This window comes from Caloenas nicobarica, chromosome 1 (assembly GCF_036013445.1).
Source record: "Caloenas nicobarica isolate bCalNic1 chromosome 1, bCalNic1.hap1, whole genome shotgun sequence".
Taxonomy (NCBI): domain Eukaryota; kingdom Metazoa; phylum Chordata; class Aves; order Columbiformes; family Columbidae; genus Caloenas; species Caloenas nicobarica.
The window spans coordinates 170,624,344-170,638,300 of NC_088245.1; the positions used below are offsets into that span (position 1 = coordinate 170,624,344).

Sequence of the window (13,957 nt, forward strand, 5' to 3'; positions counted from 1 at the left end):
GTTTTATAGACCGAACTGACTTATTTTTTAGCTTTCATCACAGTAAAGTTTATCCCCTCTGCTCCTACTTGAATAGTTTTCAATCCCTAAATATCTGTGCCAGTATTATGGGTGAGTGTCTACATATAAGATACTGAAAATCTATTTTGTCTCCGTCCTTTCATCCCCAACAAAAAAAAAAAAAAGGTGTGCAAATCTCACTCCGGCATTCTGGGGAAAGGCTTGGCGCTATCTCACTCACCAACCATTTTGGAAGCTCTTGAAGGAAATCTTCCACTGCAGGTACAAAGCAATGAGCAGTCATTTCTGGAGGATTTCATTGCTTGTGTACCAGGATCAAGTGGTGGTCGACTTGCAAGGTAAAAAATTGATGTGCTGCATGAATAAAGCCATTACTTTATAGTGAAATGTTTAAGTTTTGCAACAAAATAGAAGACGTTTAGTTATGTGTTAAATTTCAAAACCTGCGTGCTGTTGCTTTTCTATACAATTAGCTGTAGAACTTTGATAGCTGCATCAAATATTAGTTAAGTAAAACCATTGGACCATATTGTTTCTATTAATATATTAGGTAAAAGCATTTAAATATTAAGACCTTCTGCATGCTTTCTTAGCTGGAAGTCATGTTCGTACAGAGTAAGAATTTATCTTCTGGAGGCCTGTAAGAGATTCTAAGATTAAGTATTTGTCTTTTCTGTAGGTGGCTTCAGCCAGATTCATATGCTGATCCTCAAAAAACATCACTGCTTTTGAATAAGGATGACATTCGATGCGGTTGGCCGACTGTTATTACAGTACAAACAAAAGACCAATATGGGGATGTTGTTCATGTTCCTAATATGAAGGTAATTATTGTCATCTTGGCTATTCTTCATCATGACTGCTTTTAGTATTTGTTGTAGATATTCCACAGAATACTCCTGTATAGGGCAGGTAGCGGCATTTTTAAGTTCAGTCTAGTCAGACTTTCTTGCCTCTAAATCCACAAAATTATCAAATTCTGTGTTATGCCAACACCATTTCATGTAATTTGTAGCTTGTCTGTAATGATCTACACATGTGTAGTTGTGAAAATGATCAGTTGTAGGCAGTGTTTCATGATGATGTGTAAGGTGACAAGAATCTATTTTAAAAATGTTAAGCCAGGAAAGAGTATTGTAAATTTTAAACTGAATAAATGTGATGGAAAAAAGAATCATAAGCACATTGACGGACCATTTTATGGTCACTTTATTTTAGCTTAGGACAGCACTTCCCCCTTTTCTGCTTCAAATATTTGGAGGTTCCTGTAGTCTCTTTTTTTTCTTTTGACAGCCGCAGGTAGAATTAGAAAACCCTTTCAGGCTTTGGACTAAAATCTACAGGATATGTATAAAAGTTGGCTGCTTGATTTGAAGTAGCAAAGCACTCAAAACAAACTGAACACAAATTTTTTTTTTATGACGTTGCTTTTATAAGTTAGGTTATGTCTGCATTTTAAAGTCTACTTACTCTGGAGTAGTACAAATATTTTCAAGACTTGCTTTTATTCAAGCCTAAAAGCAAGCGAAGTACCTTGTACAAAAGCATAATTTCTGTGATAGGAACTCTCAGATCTATTCTTTGTATAGATTGCAATAATTGAGAGTTATAGTAAGCCGTAAATGCATTCATGGACTGTGAGTCTACAACAATAACACAAGAATCAATCACGAACACAGCATGATTGAAATTTAAGTGTGTGATTACTGACTTAACTGTATGACAAAGAAAGTAAAAAACTTTTTAAATAGTGTTTTTTCTCTACCAATCAGGAAAAGGATATGTCAAAATACACACATCAAAATTGTTGCTGGATTTCTTGTTCAATTACTATTTTTCATCATGAATGTATTAAAGTAACAGAAATCTTAATTCAGTTTAATCATTTTGTTGGACTCAGTGTGCAATGTGCTGATATAGCTTCCAGTAAATTAAAACAGCACTTGAAATCTGCAGCAATTCAATGCACTTTACTGCAGTTTTAAGATGAGTAGTGAGTAAACTTATTTTCCAGATGTTATGTTCTTCCTCACAAAACTAAGTACAGCTGACTTGCACGGTACTGATACAGTAGGGTAGCAGAGCCAGCCGAGATCCAGCCTGGCCACCGCTGATCCAGATCTAGCAGGCCCTGATGACTCACTCTGAAACCTGTGCACTCATTTGTAAGGCTCTCTTCTCTACTTTGTGGCATTTTCTGTTGTTGAAAACCTTAGCCAGTCATACTGGACTACAGTCTGCTTCCCAGGGATTGCTCTGGGACTTCCGGAACTGACGCTGGCCCTTCTGATTGTGTGCCAAGGCACTTGAGTGCTCCTGTCCTCTACATTTACATTTTTCAGAGATGCTGTGCTTGGCTTTGCAAAGTGTTAAATGTGGACATGTGAGTTTTTGACACAGCTGGATTTGTAGTCAGTACTCGTATGAGGAAAGGCTGAGAGAGCTGGGTCTGTTCAGCCTGGAGAAGAGAAGGCTGAGAGGGGATCTTATCAATGCTTATAAATATCTCAAGTGTGGGTGTCAGGAGGATGGGACCAGACTCTCTTCAGTGGTGCCCATCAACAGGATGAGGGGCAACAGGCGCAGACTGAAGCACAGGAGGTTCCATCTAAACACGAGGAGAAACTTCTTTGAGGGTACCAGAGCCCTGGAACAGGCTGCCCAGAGAGGTTGTAGAGTCTCCTTCTCTGGAGACATTCAAAACCCGCCTGGACACATTCCTGTGCGATCTGCTCTGGGTGAAACTGCTTTAGCAGGTGGGTTGGACTAGATGATCTCCAGAGGTCCCTTCCAACCGCAACCACTCTCTGATCGTGATACTTGAAGCTCTTTGTCACTGTACCTTATCAGTTCTAAAATGATATGTGTGTGTTTTCTCCTTAAATCATCTTTTGTATTCCATGTCTTATTGCAGGTAGAAGTCAAAGCTATTCCTGTTTCTCAGAAAAAAACATCTTTGCAACAAGAACAAGTAAAAAAAGTGCAACGGATACCTGGGAGTCCCGCAACAGCTGCTTCCCCTAGCGGTGATATGACTTTTGGAGGACTTCCTTCACCCAAGCTTGATTCATCCTACGAGCCAATGATAGTAAAAGAAGCTCGATATATTGCTATTACAATGATGAAGGTAAATTACTATCATTTTAGCAATATAACTGTGAAACTCAGCATTCAAAGTGTGCAAAGGAGAAGGAAAAAAGTGTATTTCAGTATGATCACAAGCTAAAAATGAGTTACTTACAAATTACTTTGATTATATTCAAGTTCAGCAGAAAACTAGGTACATCAGAAGGAGCGATTACCTGAACTGTAAAGCAGTTATGAACTGGATTAGAGTTTAAAAATAAAAGTTGTCTTCATTTTGATTACACTGGTTAACAAACTAGTCTGAGGAGAAATGAAAACAGCTCTTGAAACGGGGGAAAGGAATCAAATCTATGTATCCATATAGGGTTGGAGTGTTGCAGAGAATCTCTATTAAAAACTATAACTGATGAACATAAGAAAAAAATCAGAGCTCAGAATAGTGAAGAGGTCATAAAATGATTTAGTATCAATGCGTAAATATTGAGCATCATCTTTTGAAATTAGCCATTGTCAAATGGATCAACTTAAGAGACTTTCCCAGAACTGAACAGTTAGTATTGATTTGAGTATCTTTTAGCACCTGCAACAAATTTACATATCTGTAGCATATTGACTCAGTTAAGAGATGTAACGTCTATAACTAGCAGTTGGACAACTTAATAAGACGTGATTGATCAGGAGATAGAGAGGGACAACACTTAGTATAATCAGTAAGGATTTACGGACCTGGAAAATCAGGACACTAGTATCTTCTAGACAGAAAAAATTATCAAACTAACATCTTTTAGAGGGTATAGGGTTATCTTCTGCGGAGGATAGTGCTACAGTAGCTGTGTGTAAATAGTGAAGCTGGCTACTAAATGGTGTCTTAATGGGTCAATGATAGAACCATGAAATCAATATGGTGTACAAGAGATGGTTTTAAAAAAAATGTTAAATCACATATCTGAAAAGATATTTACAACCAGGGAATGTATATCAAGGAGATGAGTATGATTGGCTTGTTTGTTGTTGGGTTTTTTTGGTTGGTTTGTGGTTTGGTTTTTGGTTTTCTTTGCTCGTTTTAGTTGGGTTTTGTTGTCTGGGGTTTTTTTGTTTGTTTTTGGATTTTTTGGGGGTACTGCAAAGATGACCTCTTGGCTTGATGCTGCTTGGTAATTTTACCAGTGACTGGTGCCGGGGCGGGAGGGAGTACATTATTTATTCAAAGCTGGAACCCAGATGAGATTTCTGACAACCGTTGTCCACAGGTACCTGCTGCTTCTTTTCAAGTAATAGGTATCAACTCTGCTTACACAACTGTTAATGGTGGCACACCTTGCAAGGCATTAGATATTCTGGAGTGACTGATGGTGGAGCATGTTGTATCAGTACTTGATAGAAACGTCCAAATATGATTAGAAAGTCCAGCTGCTCACTTCATGACAATTAATTATGACATGTTTGGGGGACTGATACCCAAAACTGTGTTTTGACCTGCAACATATTTACTTTCCTATCCTCACATGGTCTGCAATGAAATACCAGTATTCAGAGGCTTTTTATACAAGCTAAATTAGAAGAGATTCAAAGACTTGACTGCAAACAAAGATTTTTGTTAGCAATAGCTCTCTTTATTATCTAAATAATGGCAATTTAAAGAGAAAGTGAAGACACTTTTTTCATGTATGTATATGTGTCTGTGTTTCTCATTCTGTGTCTTGGAATTGGTTTCTGGTTCCCTGATCAATGCCTCTGGTGAAAGTAAAGTCAGACTAATGCATTCTTTGAGAAAATACTCTGCTTTTTTTATTTGTGACTGTAGTATCTGATAACTCTTGATTTTTGTTTGTTTGAATTTAATCTGTTTATAGGCATATGAAAATTATTCTTTTGAAGAGCTACGCTTTGCTTCACCAACACCAAAGAGGTAAACGTTAAAAATTACTTATTAACAGGGACTGGAATTACCATGTCCTGTCACTTTGCTTAGACTCACAGCCTTGACCACCAGGTAATCTTAAGGGTAGAAACACTACAAGAATCATGTATTATAATTTTTTTTTTTTAAGTTTAGAGATTCCATTTAAAATTCTTTGTTCTTATTTGTTCTAATACTGATTCTTTATCTGTACTACCTACTCTCTGAACGTCTTCTTTCATCATTTGCTATAAATAAATGTATCACTGGGGGCTATGAATTCATAATAAATATGCTTTTAATACACTGAACAGAGAAAAATTATATTTAGATAATCTGACCGAAAAAAAAATAAAATAAAAGTTCCAAACTAAGTATTACAGATTATTTTCAAGAAGACAATAAGTGTTTAATGATTTCCATTGTTTTCTTTATGCCTAGGCCCAGTGAAAATATGTTGATCAGAGTCAATAATGATGGTACATACTGTGCAAACTGGACTCCTGGAGCTGTTGGTCTCTATACCATTCACGTTACTATAGATGGAATTGAAATAGGTAGGTAATTTTCACTATTTTTAAGCAGAAATCTATATTGTATCCACTTTGTATACTGCTAAATATGTCTTGGTGCTCATAAGATTTATTATTAAAGTTAATAGCAAAACATGTTACCCAAGTTTTAGTTCAGAAGCCTTCTATCTAATTCCCTCTTTCTCAAAAGAAAAAACGACAACAGCTATTCTCTCATGGGAATAGAGAAATATGTGGCAAAGCATGTATTTAATGTGGTCAGACTACCAGATTAATAGAGTATCTGATTATCTATTCTCAACATTGGAAGAAAAATCTGTCATTTCAGCTGAGAGAGAGAGATATAGTTAAAGGAGGATGGAAGGAAAAAAAAAAGCAGCAGCACACACACAAAATAAAAACCACACTGAAGAACATAAGAAAAGGAGAACTTCTCCTTTTCTTATGTTCTTCAGTGTGGTTTTTATTTTGTTCCTGACTGTGCAGATGTAAATAATGTCTTCTGTGAAAAACTGAGAAAGTGTGGTCTTAAAGTGAGACTCTACCCCAAGTCTCAATTATTTGGACTAATTTTTAAAAGCTTTGAGTTTCTTCCTTGTTGAAAATCTTTTCGTTGTCTTGCTGGTCCTAGGGGCTATACTATGAGATGATATAGCACACAGTGGAAAGATCCCCCTCTGAAAAAGAGTCTCTGTCTCAAATAGTCTCTTGTTAGTCTTACTGGCGGTATGGTGGAGATGGTAGTGGAGGTTCTGAAGGTGTTGCTGTTAACCCCAGATCTCGTAGGAGGGTTGAAGTGAGGTCACCAGCACCAGCCATTCCTCTTTCCCAGTACTGAACAGCACCTTTTGTAAATAAATCAGATGGCACTCATAAATAAAAATACACATCATTCACGTGGGATTGGAATGGGTTACTCAGTTTTGTGTGTTACCTGCAGAAGATTTGTGAAAGATTGTTATTAATGTTTGTCTTTGTTCCTCAAACAGTAAGATTTTCCTTCATAGGAGGTGGCAGTTCGCTCAATTTATATTTTTTCCAGTCTGCCATCCCTGGAGACAAACTTTACATTGTAGTTCAAATACAACTGCTGTTATATTTTTACATGGATTCTACCATCCTCATTCATTGTGTAGGGTTAACTTTTAGAAATCCCAGAATACAGTTGTTAACCTTGGTTATTAAACAGATGTGAGTATACTCTATACTTACCTATGCCATTTTTCTTCAGTGTAACTCCTGTTCTGATTCAATCATAATATCTTACTGTCCCCTCTCAAGCTTTTGTGTACCCATGCTTGACCCATAATTCTCTAAGCTTTTAACTGCGTAAGTACTGATAGCACTTAGTTTCTTCTCTGTTTCAAACCTTTTATGTTCTTGATACTTCTAGATTCCTTCTGTTATTTCCACGCTTGTTTAAAAGAAAGTTACCGAAACCAACAGTTTTATTGCTAGGTCTGGCTGCTTCTTTTCAAGTTGTTACTCTTCAAAGGGTCACTCTGTAAAATGAAACAAAAAAGCTGAAAAGATCTGCTGAGGCCATTAACTTCTAGTTTGGCTTTAACAGTGTTTTTTGAGACGATTTCTTTTAAGATTATTACTCAAAGTTATATCCATCTATTACTTAAGTTTGAATTGTTTCTTTACATGTATCTTTCTTCACAGAGAATGTTACTGTGGTGAGATATTTTCCAGTACCTTCTGTTTTTATAATAGTCTTGGTAATGAAAGATGCTGTTTACATTATAGGCTTGTTCTGGTTGTGTAATTTTACTTTTAAGGTTCTTACCTATTTCTCAACATCTTGCAATTAGCATCTGCAGCAGTACAGCATGCATAGGCTGTTTCCTCTCTGGGAGCTTTTACTTGCACCCCTCAAACATTAACCCCTTCTGTATTCACCATTCCTGGAAATGTACCCCTACAGACACTACTAGGACACAAAATTACATAATAGTGCTCTAAACACAAGGTATGATCTGATAACAACATGAAATTATGTGTCTGAAAATTTCCACATATAGAATCGTAGAATCATTTAGGTTGTAAAAGGCCTTTTAAGATCATCAAGTCTAACTGTAATGTATAAGAAGATACAAATGTTGAGAAAGTAGAAATTTGCACCATGAAGCAACTGCAAATGTTATTTATGGCAGACAGCTGGGCAAATGGTTATTTTGCCTGCTTTGAGTTGTAGCAAAGAAACTGTAGTTGCTTTTTGACTGATATATCCCCTTATATGTTTTTTTAAGCTTAGTCTTTGTTTGTTTATAGATGCTGGACTGGAAGTGAAAGTAAAAGATCCTCCAAAGGGAATGATACCTCCTGGAACTCAACTTATTAAACCAAAAGCAGAACCTCAGCCAAACAAGGTTTGGAGAACTGGAGAAAAAATAATTTTTTATATATATATTTGGGTGGGATTTTGTTGTTGTTTAATACATACTTTATCATGTTATAGTGGTGTGGGACTTAGGGATATTTTCAAAATGCTTTAAGGTGCTGAATGAAATCAATATACTGGATAAAATGAAAGATACTAACTCCTTTTTCTTTCTGTCACTAACAAAACTGTTAGACACTTTACAGGAGCTGCCTTAGTCTTGGCTTGTCACACAAATGTTGTGGAACCCTTATGAAAGCCACAGACTGCATTCTGCACTCTTATTAGTTCTTTTTCTTTGATACTGTACTATGAAACCATTTGTACAAAGGGCTTTACAAAGATTTCATTTGTTTTATGATGAGGATGTTCAGTCAATAAAAAATCCAAAATTCATTTCTTTAGAGATATCTTCCTTTCTTAGAATATCATTATTTTATTTTAAAAATCATTTTAAAAATCCTTTCTGAAGATTTTGATTTCCCCATTTCACCTTATCATTCTATCCTGAAGGACTAAAGTAGACACAAATAATGGAGGAAAGCTGAAAGAGTGTGACAGTGCTGTAAGGAAAATGCCCAGATGAGGGAACTGTCTTCCAGTTCCTCATAGATGAGCAGGAAGGGATATTAAGCAAGGCACTGAACCTTTTTTTTTTGTGGAATAAACCTATATTAAAAGATGTGGAATCCTGAAATAACACAAGGATGTTATGCTTCCCTCACTTATTACAACTGCAAAGGCAGCTAAGAAATACATGATTACAAAATGGATCAGGTGTTTTCCGACTTATTACCTATGTAGCGCATCCTGATTTGTTTTCCAACTTTCTGAATAATCTCAAGACAGTAACTTTGTTGTATGGTTCCCCAGTCTGTAAATGCATCCAGTGTCTGCTTCTTCCACTAACAAGGTTCTTTTCCCTTACATCCACACCTCAAAATAATAATAATAAATTTACCTTTAGTTTCCACAGAATCTTTTATCCTTCATTGCCTTTTTTTTTTTTCCCCCTCCCCAAAATAATACCTGTAGGCTTTCTCCCTTCTTTTGGAAGGAAGGACTTCCCGGTTACTTCATTATCTTAGTTAAAACTCCCAGATCCTAGCAGACAAGATTGATCTTGCAGAACTTAATGATATCTCTGTCCAAGCTGATCATCATATGTTTTGTTTGCCTTCACCAAAGTGAGAGGCACAACCCGTCTAAATTGAGATAAATCGCTGGATGGATGTGCTGTCTTTCTTTTCAGTTATTACAATGGGAACTGAGGCGACTGGTTAATGCATAATTGCTATGTTTTATCACGTAACAGTCTTCATGACAGCTAAAAATACTTGGCAAAAGTTAGGCCACTGGTGTTCTGAGGCATTAGCTAGTGTTTAATCATCTCCCTGTGTTGTTCCGCTTGCGTGTCTTGCTTCTCGTTCCAAGCGTAGTCTCTGTGAAAAAGGAGCCGTTTTCCTGTAGAGCCTGTTGCAAAAATAAACTAGACCTTTCATGATAGATCCTTTTTTTTAGTCGTCTTTCTTCTGTGCCATAAGAAATCCCATAACAAGCCAGTTTAGAGTAATTCTTTGTGTATGAACAGCAGTATTATAAATAATACAGAAAGGTAATTATTGCACCGTGCTCAGTGCTGCTGAAGCCAAGAATGCCCATTAGACACGTATTGGTCAGAGACAGTCCAATACATCAAATCGTGTCTAGCTGAGAAAAAGGGGTTAGTTGAGCTCTAAGCACTTCTTCCTCTTCTTTGGCAGCCCTGAATTTCAGATAGTTATAGCCAAAGGATGCTAACAGTGCATTCTCAGTGGTGATCTGTTCTCAAGTAGAAACACCAAAGTATTTTCATTGAGACAGTGGAACATCACAATTTTGTAGTCAAACCTTACTTGAATCACAAGGTGAAAATGGATACTATATTATGATATTTGTATCGGATACTATACATTGATTTTTTGTATTTTTTTGTTCTCTGTTATTTGAAATCAGATGAAAATCTGATTTTCCCATCCATCCAAGTTGATAAAGGAGATTATCGATAGTGATCTGTATTCACCCTCATTGGCTGTGAAACTTGGATTAATGTGCAGGAAATACTATTCCACATCCTATTGAGGGAAACATTGTCTTTCAAGCTAGGTAGTGTAATTCGAAGGTAGTTGGAACCAACTAGAAGAAAGCAATCCTAATTTAGCTGCATTGGAAGGGGGAAGACTGGTTCTAGCATGGCTGGTCACTAACATGTTTTGACTGCTTCTACTGTCCTCATGTGACTGAACAAGTAGCTAGTAGCAATTGCAAAAAAACCAACAAACCAAACAAACAAAAAAAGACACCAAACCCAAGAGCTCTGGACAGGGGGTGGTTTTTTGCATCCCCTAATTTGTTAACTCTCTTGTTAAGGTTGCTTTATCCTATACAATGCACTTTTCTGTGCTGAGAGGTGTACCTGTTTTCAGATTCACCAAATAAGAAGGCACAGCAGCAAAGCTCTTGAGAACTGCTGTGCACTGTAAGGGAGTTACACAGGCTGGTGAGGCTGCATCTGGAGTACTGTGCCTGGTCCTGGGCTTGCCAGTTTAAGAAGGACAAGGAACTACTTGAGGGAGTCCAGCGGAGAGCTAGAAAGATGATTAGGGATCTGGAGCACCTTTCTTATGAGCAGAGACTGAGAGAGCTGGATCTGTTCAGCCTGGAGAAGAGAAGACTGAGAGGAGATCTTATCAATGTTTATAAATATCTCAAGGGTGGGTGTCAAGAGGATGGGACCAGACTCTTTTCCATGGTGCCCAACAATAGGATGAGGGGCAATGGGCACAGACTGAAGCACAGGAGGCTCCATCTAGACATAAGGAGAAACTTCTTTACTTTGAAGGTGCCAGAGCCCTGGAACAGGCTGCCCAGAGAGGTTGTAGAGTCTCCTTCTCTGGAAACATTCAGAACCCGCCTGGACACATTCCTGTGCGATCTGCTCTGGGTAAACCTGCTTTAGCAGGTGGGTTGGACTAGGTGATCTCCAGAGTTCCCTTCCAACCCTAACCACTCTGTGATTTTTATTATTATTAATTGCTGTGCCTTTCTGCATTAGTCACTTCTAGTCGGGGTCCAGTTTGTGTATGCTCCATGGAAGAACTGACTCTGGGGGTGTTACAGGGCAGTTACTGAATCATTGTGCCGTCGAGAAATATTCCAAGCAAAGAGGTGCTGTATCAGAAAGAAAACTCAGACAATTAAGCTTTTTATGATGGTCAGAAATGAGCATAAGATAATTTTTCATCTGTTTTTTAGTGTATTGTCTGTCAGTGGATCTGATCCCTAAACAGTTTGTAGTTACAGCTTCAAGTTTTCTATTAACTACTTAGCTGCTGCTAAGGGGAAGAATGCTTTTTCCAGGCCTGTGTGTATCCACAGCTTGAGTGTGAGTTCTTCCTCCTGTAAATTCGAGTTGTTAATCTAAGTTCTAGCAAACTGATCTGAAGTGACATTTGAGGGTTATGGTGCAGGGATCCCTAATTCACAAGGCTTTGTTTATAGGCTTGTCTATGTTGAGAATGCTGTCAGCAGTCATTCAGCCTTATATATTTACAAGGACCTTGGAAGTCTTAGTTTTGCCTGTTGAGGGAAATCTAAATCCTAGGAGTAACAGGATTGCTAGTAAGCAAAACCTTGCACATTTTGGAGTAAGTTGCATTTGAAATTCTTTACATGGTTCTGTGGTGATTTTTTTGGTTGTTTGCCCTTTTTAATCGCCTTAAAATAAATACTATTTCTTAAAATGAATAATTTCTTTAGGAAAAAAATAATTCATGCATTTTGCTGTCACCTTTCATTACTTTCTCTTGAGTTTATTCTTTCCATATCGTTCTGTGCTTTATGTTAAGTCCATACTTCACTTGGTACTTTTTTCAGTGTTATGTGTGGAGTTTGAAAATATCCTTCCAAGAAAAATATTTTTATACTGCATGCATAGAATATATGCACTTCTTAAAATCAGAAACCAAATGGATGGCTTAAGTTTGTTCTCTATGGGACAGGTGCCTGATAATGTGTTTGAACAGTGAAAAAAATGATAGTGAGGAAAAACTGTGAGATCTTGGGGGTTGTAGTGAATTAAACTAGTAACAAGGAGCATCTGATCTAACCTTTCTGTGAAAAAGGGAGAAACTATTGAAATAGCTAGTTGAAAAAATAAAATAAAGAGTAGAACTGTTCTTTTTCTATTTTTAAATGGCTATTTAAATTCTTTAGTTAAAGAAAATATCCAAATTTTGGGCAAAAAGCTGACTAAACAGAATGGTATGGTAGCACAAATGAGAACTGGTAATCCCAGGTTCATTAGTTACTGGAAATACTGATTTTGAAAAGGCAAAACCCTTGAAACTTGCAAGAATGAACAAAATGGGGAGGGAGGCGGGTTGCAGTTAAAAGAATCAGAAGTTTCTACTGAATATTGTGTGGTATAACAGAAATGTTTCCAAGACTGAATCAATGCACTTTTTTGAACCTTAATATTTTATTGGTTATAGTAAAAAAGTGGAATTATACACAGCAGCCGTGGGAAACTAGCAACAAACTGTAACTCTGAGACTGCCATCTCGTCACTAGCATTTCAGAATCTGTTAAACCTATTTCTTTTTACTCTTTGAGAGCTCTGTTCCAATTTTTTTCTTCCTTACTTTACTGTCTTCCTTTGCTTCTCTTAGGTTCGCAAATTTGTGGCCAAGGACAGTGCAGGGCTTCGTATTCGTAGCCACCCTTCCCTTCAAAGTGAGCAAATAGGCATAGTGAAAGTCAATGGATCCATCACTTTCATTGACGAGGTAATTAATTAGACATTTCTGTTGAAAATTGGGCTAAGATGTAAAGTTAATTCATGCAAATAATGTTTTTTTCATGTTTAGGTGTTGACATACACAGCTTAAGAACATAAGAGTTTAAGTAGCAAAAATCTAAATGTTTACTAACTTAGCTTTCCAAGCTGTCATTTCCTTTTAATCTACTTACTTGAAAACCTGTGTAACAAACTTTTTAAGACTGATAATGAGGAAATGAAATTCCTAGAGTTAATCTCACAATAATCTCTCTGAGGATTTAGCTGTTCATGACTTACTATTTCAACTCTACACAAAAATTCAGATGCAATTTACTAAGTTATATCAGCAGTGGAAAATGGCAAGTGGGGAATTTATGAAGGCTTGGCTTGCTTTTGTCTTTTCTCTCAAAGCTACTCTTACTATTGCATGATCTGATTTAAATTTATCTTTGCACTTTGCCCTCTAAAAAGATATGCCTCCCATTGCTTTGAAATTCTGATTTTGTCGATATTCCTCTTTGCCTCTTCTTACATTCTGTCAGTGTAGTGAAGATCATGACTTCCTTGCTACTATTGTCTGTTTGACGACTGTTAATCCTTACTAGCTACGCAACAGTTACAGGAGGGCACGGCTCGTTTTTGTTGCTTGTTTCCCATAGATCCATAATGATGATGGTGTTTGGCTGAGGCTGAATGATGAGACAATAAAGAAGTATGTTCCTAACATGAATGGTTACACAGAAGCCTGGTGTCTCTCTTTTAACCAACATCTTGGCAAGAGCCTTCTGGTACCTGTTGACGTAAGTAAAAGGTGCCTTTGAAAAATATCCAAAAGTACACTCTATCCTCATTACAAGACTTTCTTTAATTAAGGCTGCAAATGAGTACTGAGGTAAACAATATTGTAATTACTAAATACTGTCTTATGTGTTTGCATTTTTGAGGGCTATTGTGTAATGAGGGTGGAGTGTAGAAAGGTGCGAGGCTTTTTATGTTGAAGCCTCTGCTCCTAGAAAAGAAACAAAAGTTCAAGGACTGCTATAACAAAAATATAATTATATAAGATTGTTGTCTGCACCAGGTGTTTCTGATGCAAAATGTCATTGTCCGTAAAATGATCCACTGATGCTGTGATTTCAGAAGAGGCTTGCACCCTGCAGTGAATCAATGTAATGGAAGGATTTTTAAAAACTCAAAGTTCTTCAGGCTCT

At 37.0% G+C, this 13,957-nt stretch overlaps 1 protein-coding gene across 16 annotated transcripts in view; it reads left to right on the forward strand.

Annotated features, from left to right (window-relative positions):
- The window catches only part of MYCBP2 (MYC binding protein 2), a 196,207-nt gene that overhangs the window by 120,420 nt on the left and 61,830 nt on the right, over positions 1-13,957 (forward strand). For 15 of the 16 annotated variants that reach the window (XM_065653542.1, XM_065653560.1, XM_065653596.1 and 12 more), the window contains 8 exons: positions 187-359; positions 701-845; positions 2,936-3,148; positions 4,962-5,017; positions 5,450-5,565; positions 7,819-7,916; positions 12,637-12,753; positions 13,406-13,546. In XM_065653542.1, the coding sequence (XP_065509614.1) occupies positions 187-359; positions 701-845; positions 2,936-3,148; positions 4,962-5,017; positions 5,450-5,565; positions 7,819-7,916; positions 12,637-12,753; positions 13,406-13,546 (1,059 nt within the window). The remainder of the gene's footprint in view (positions 1-186; positions 360-700; positions 846-2,935; positions 3,149-4,961; positions 5,018-5,449; positions 5,566-7,818; positions 7,917-12,636; positions 12,754-13,405; positions 13,547-13,957) is intronic. The other variant, XM_065653641.1, reaches the window with a different exon arrangement.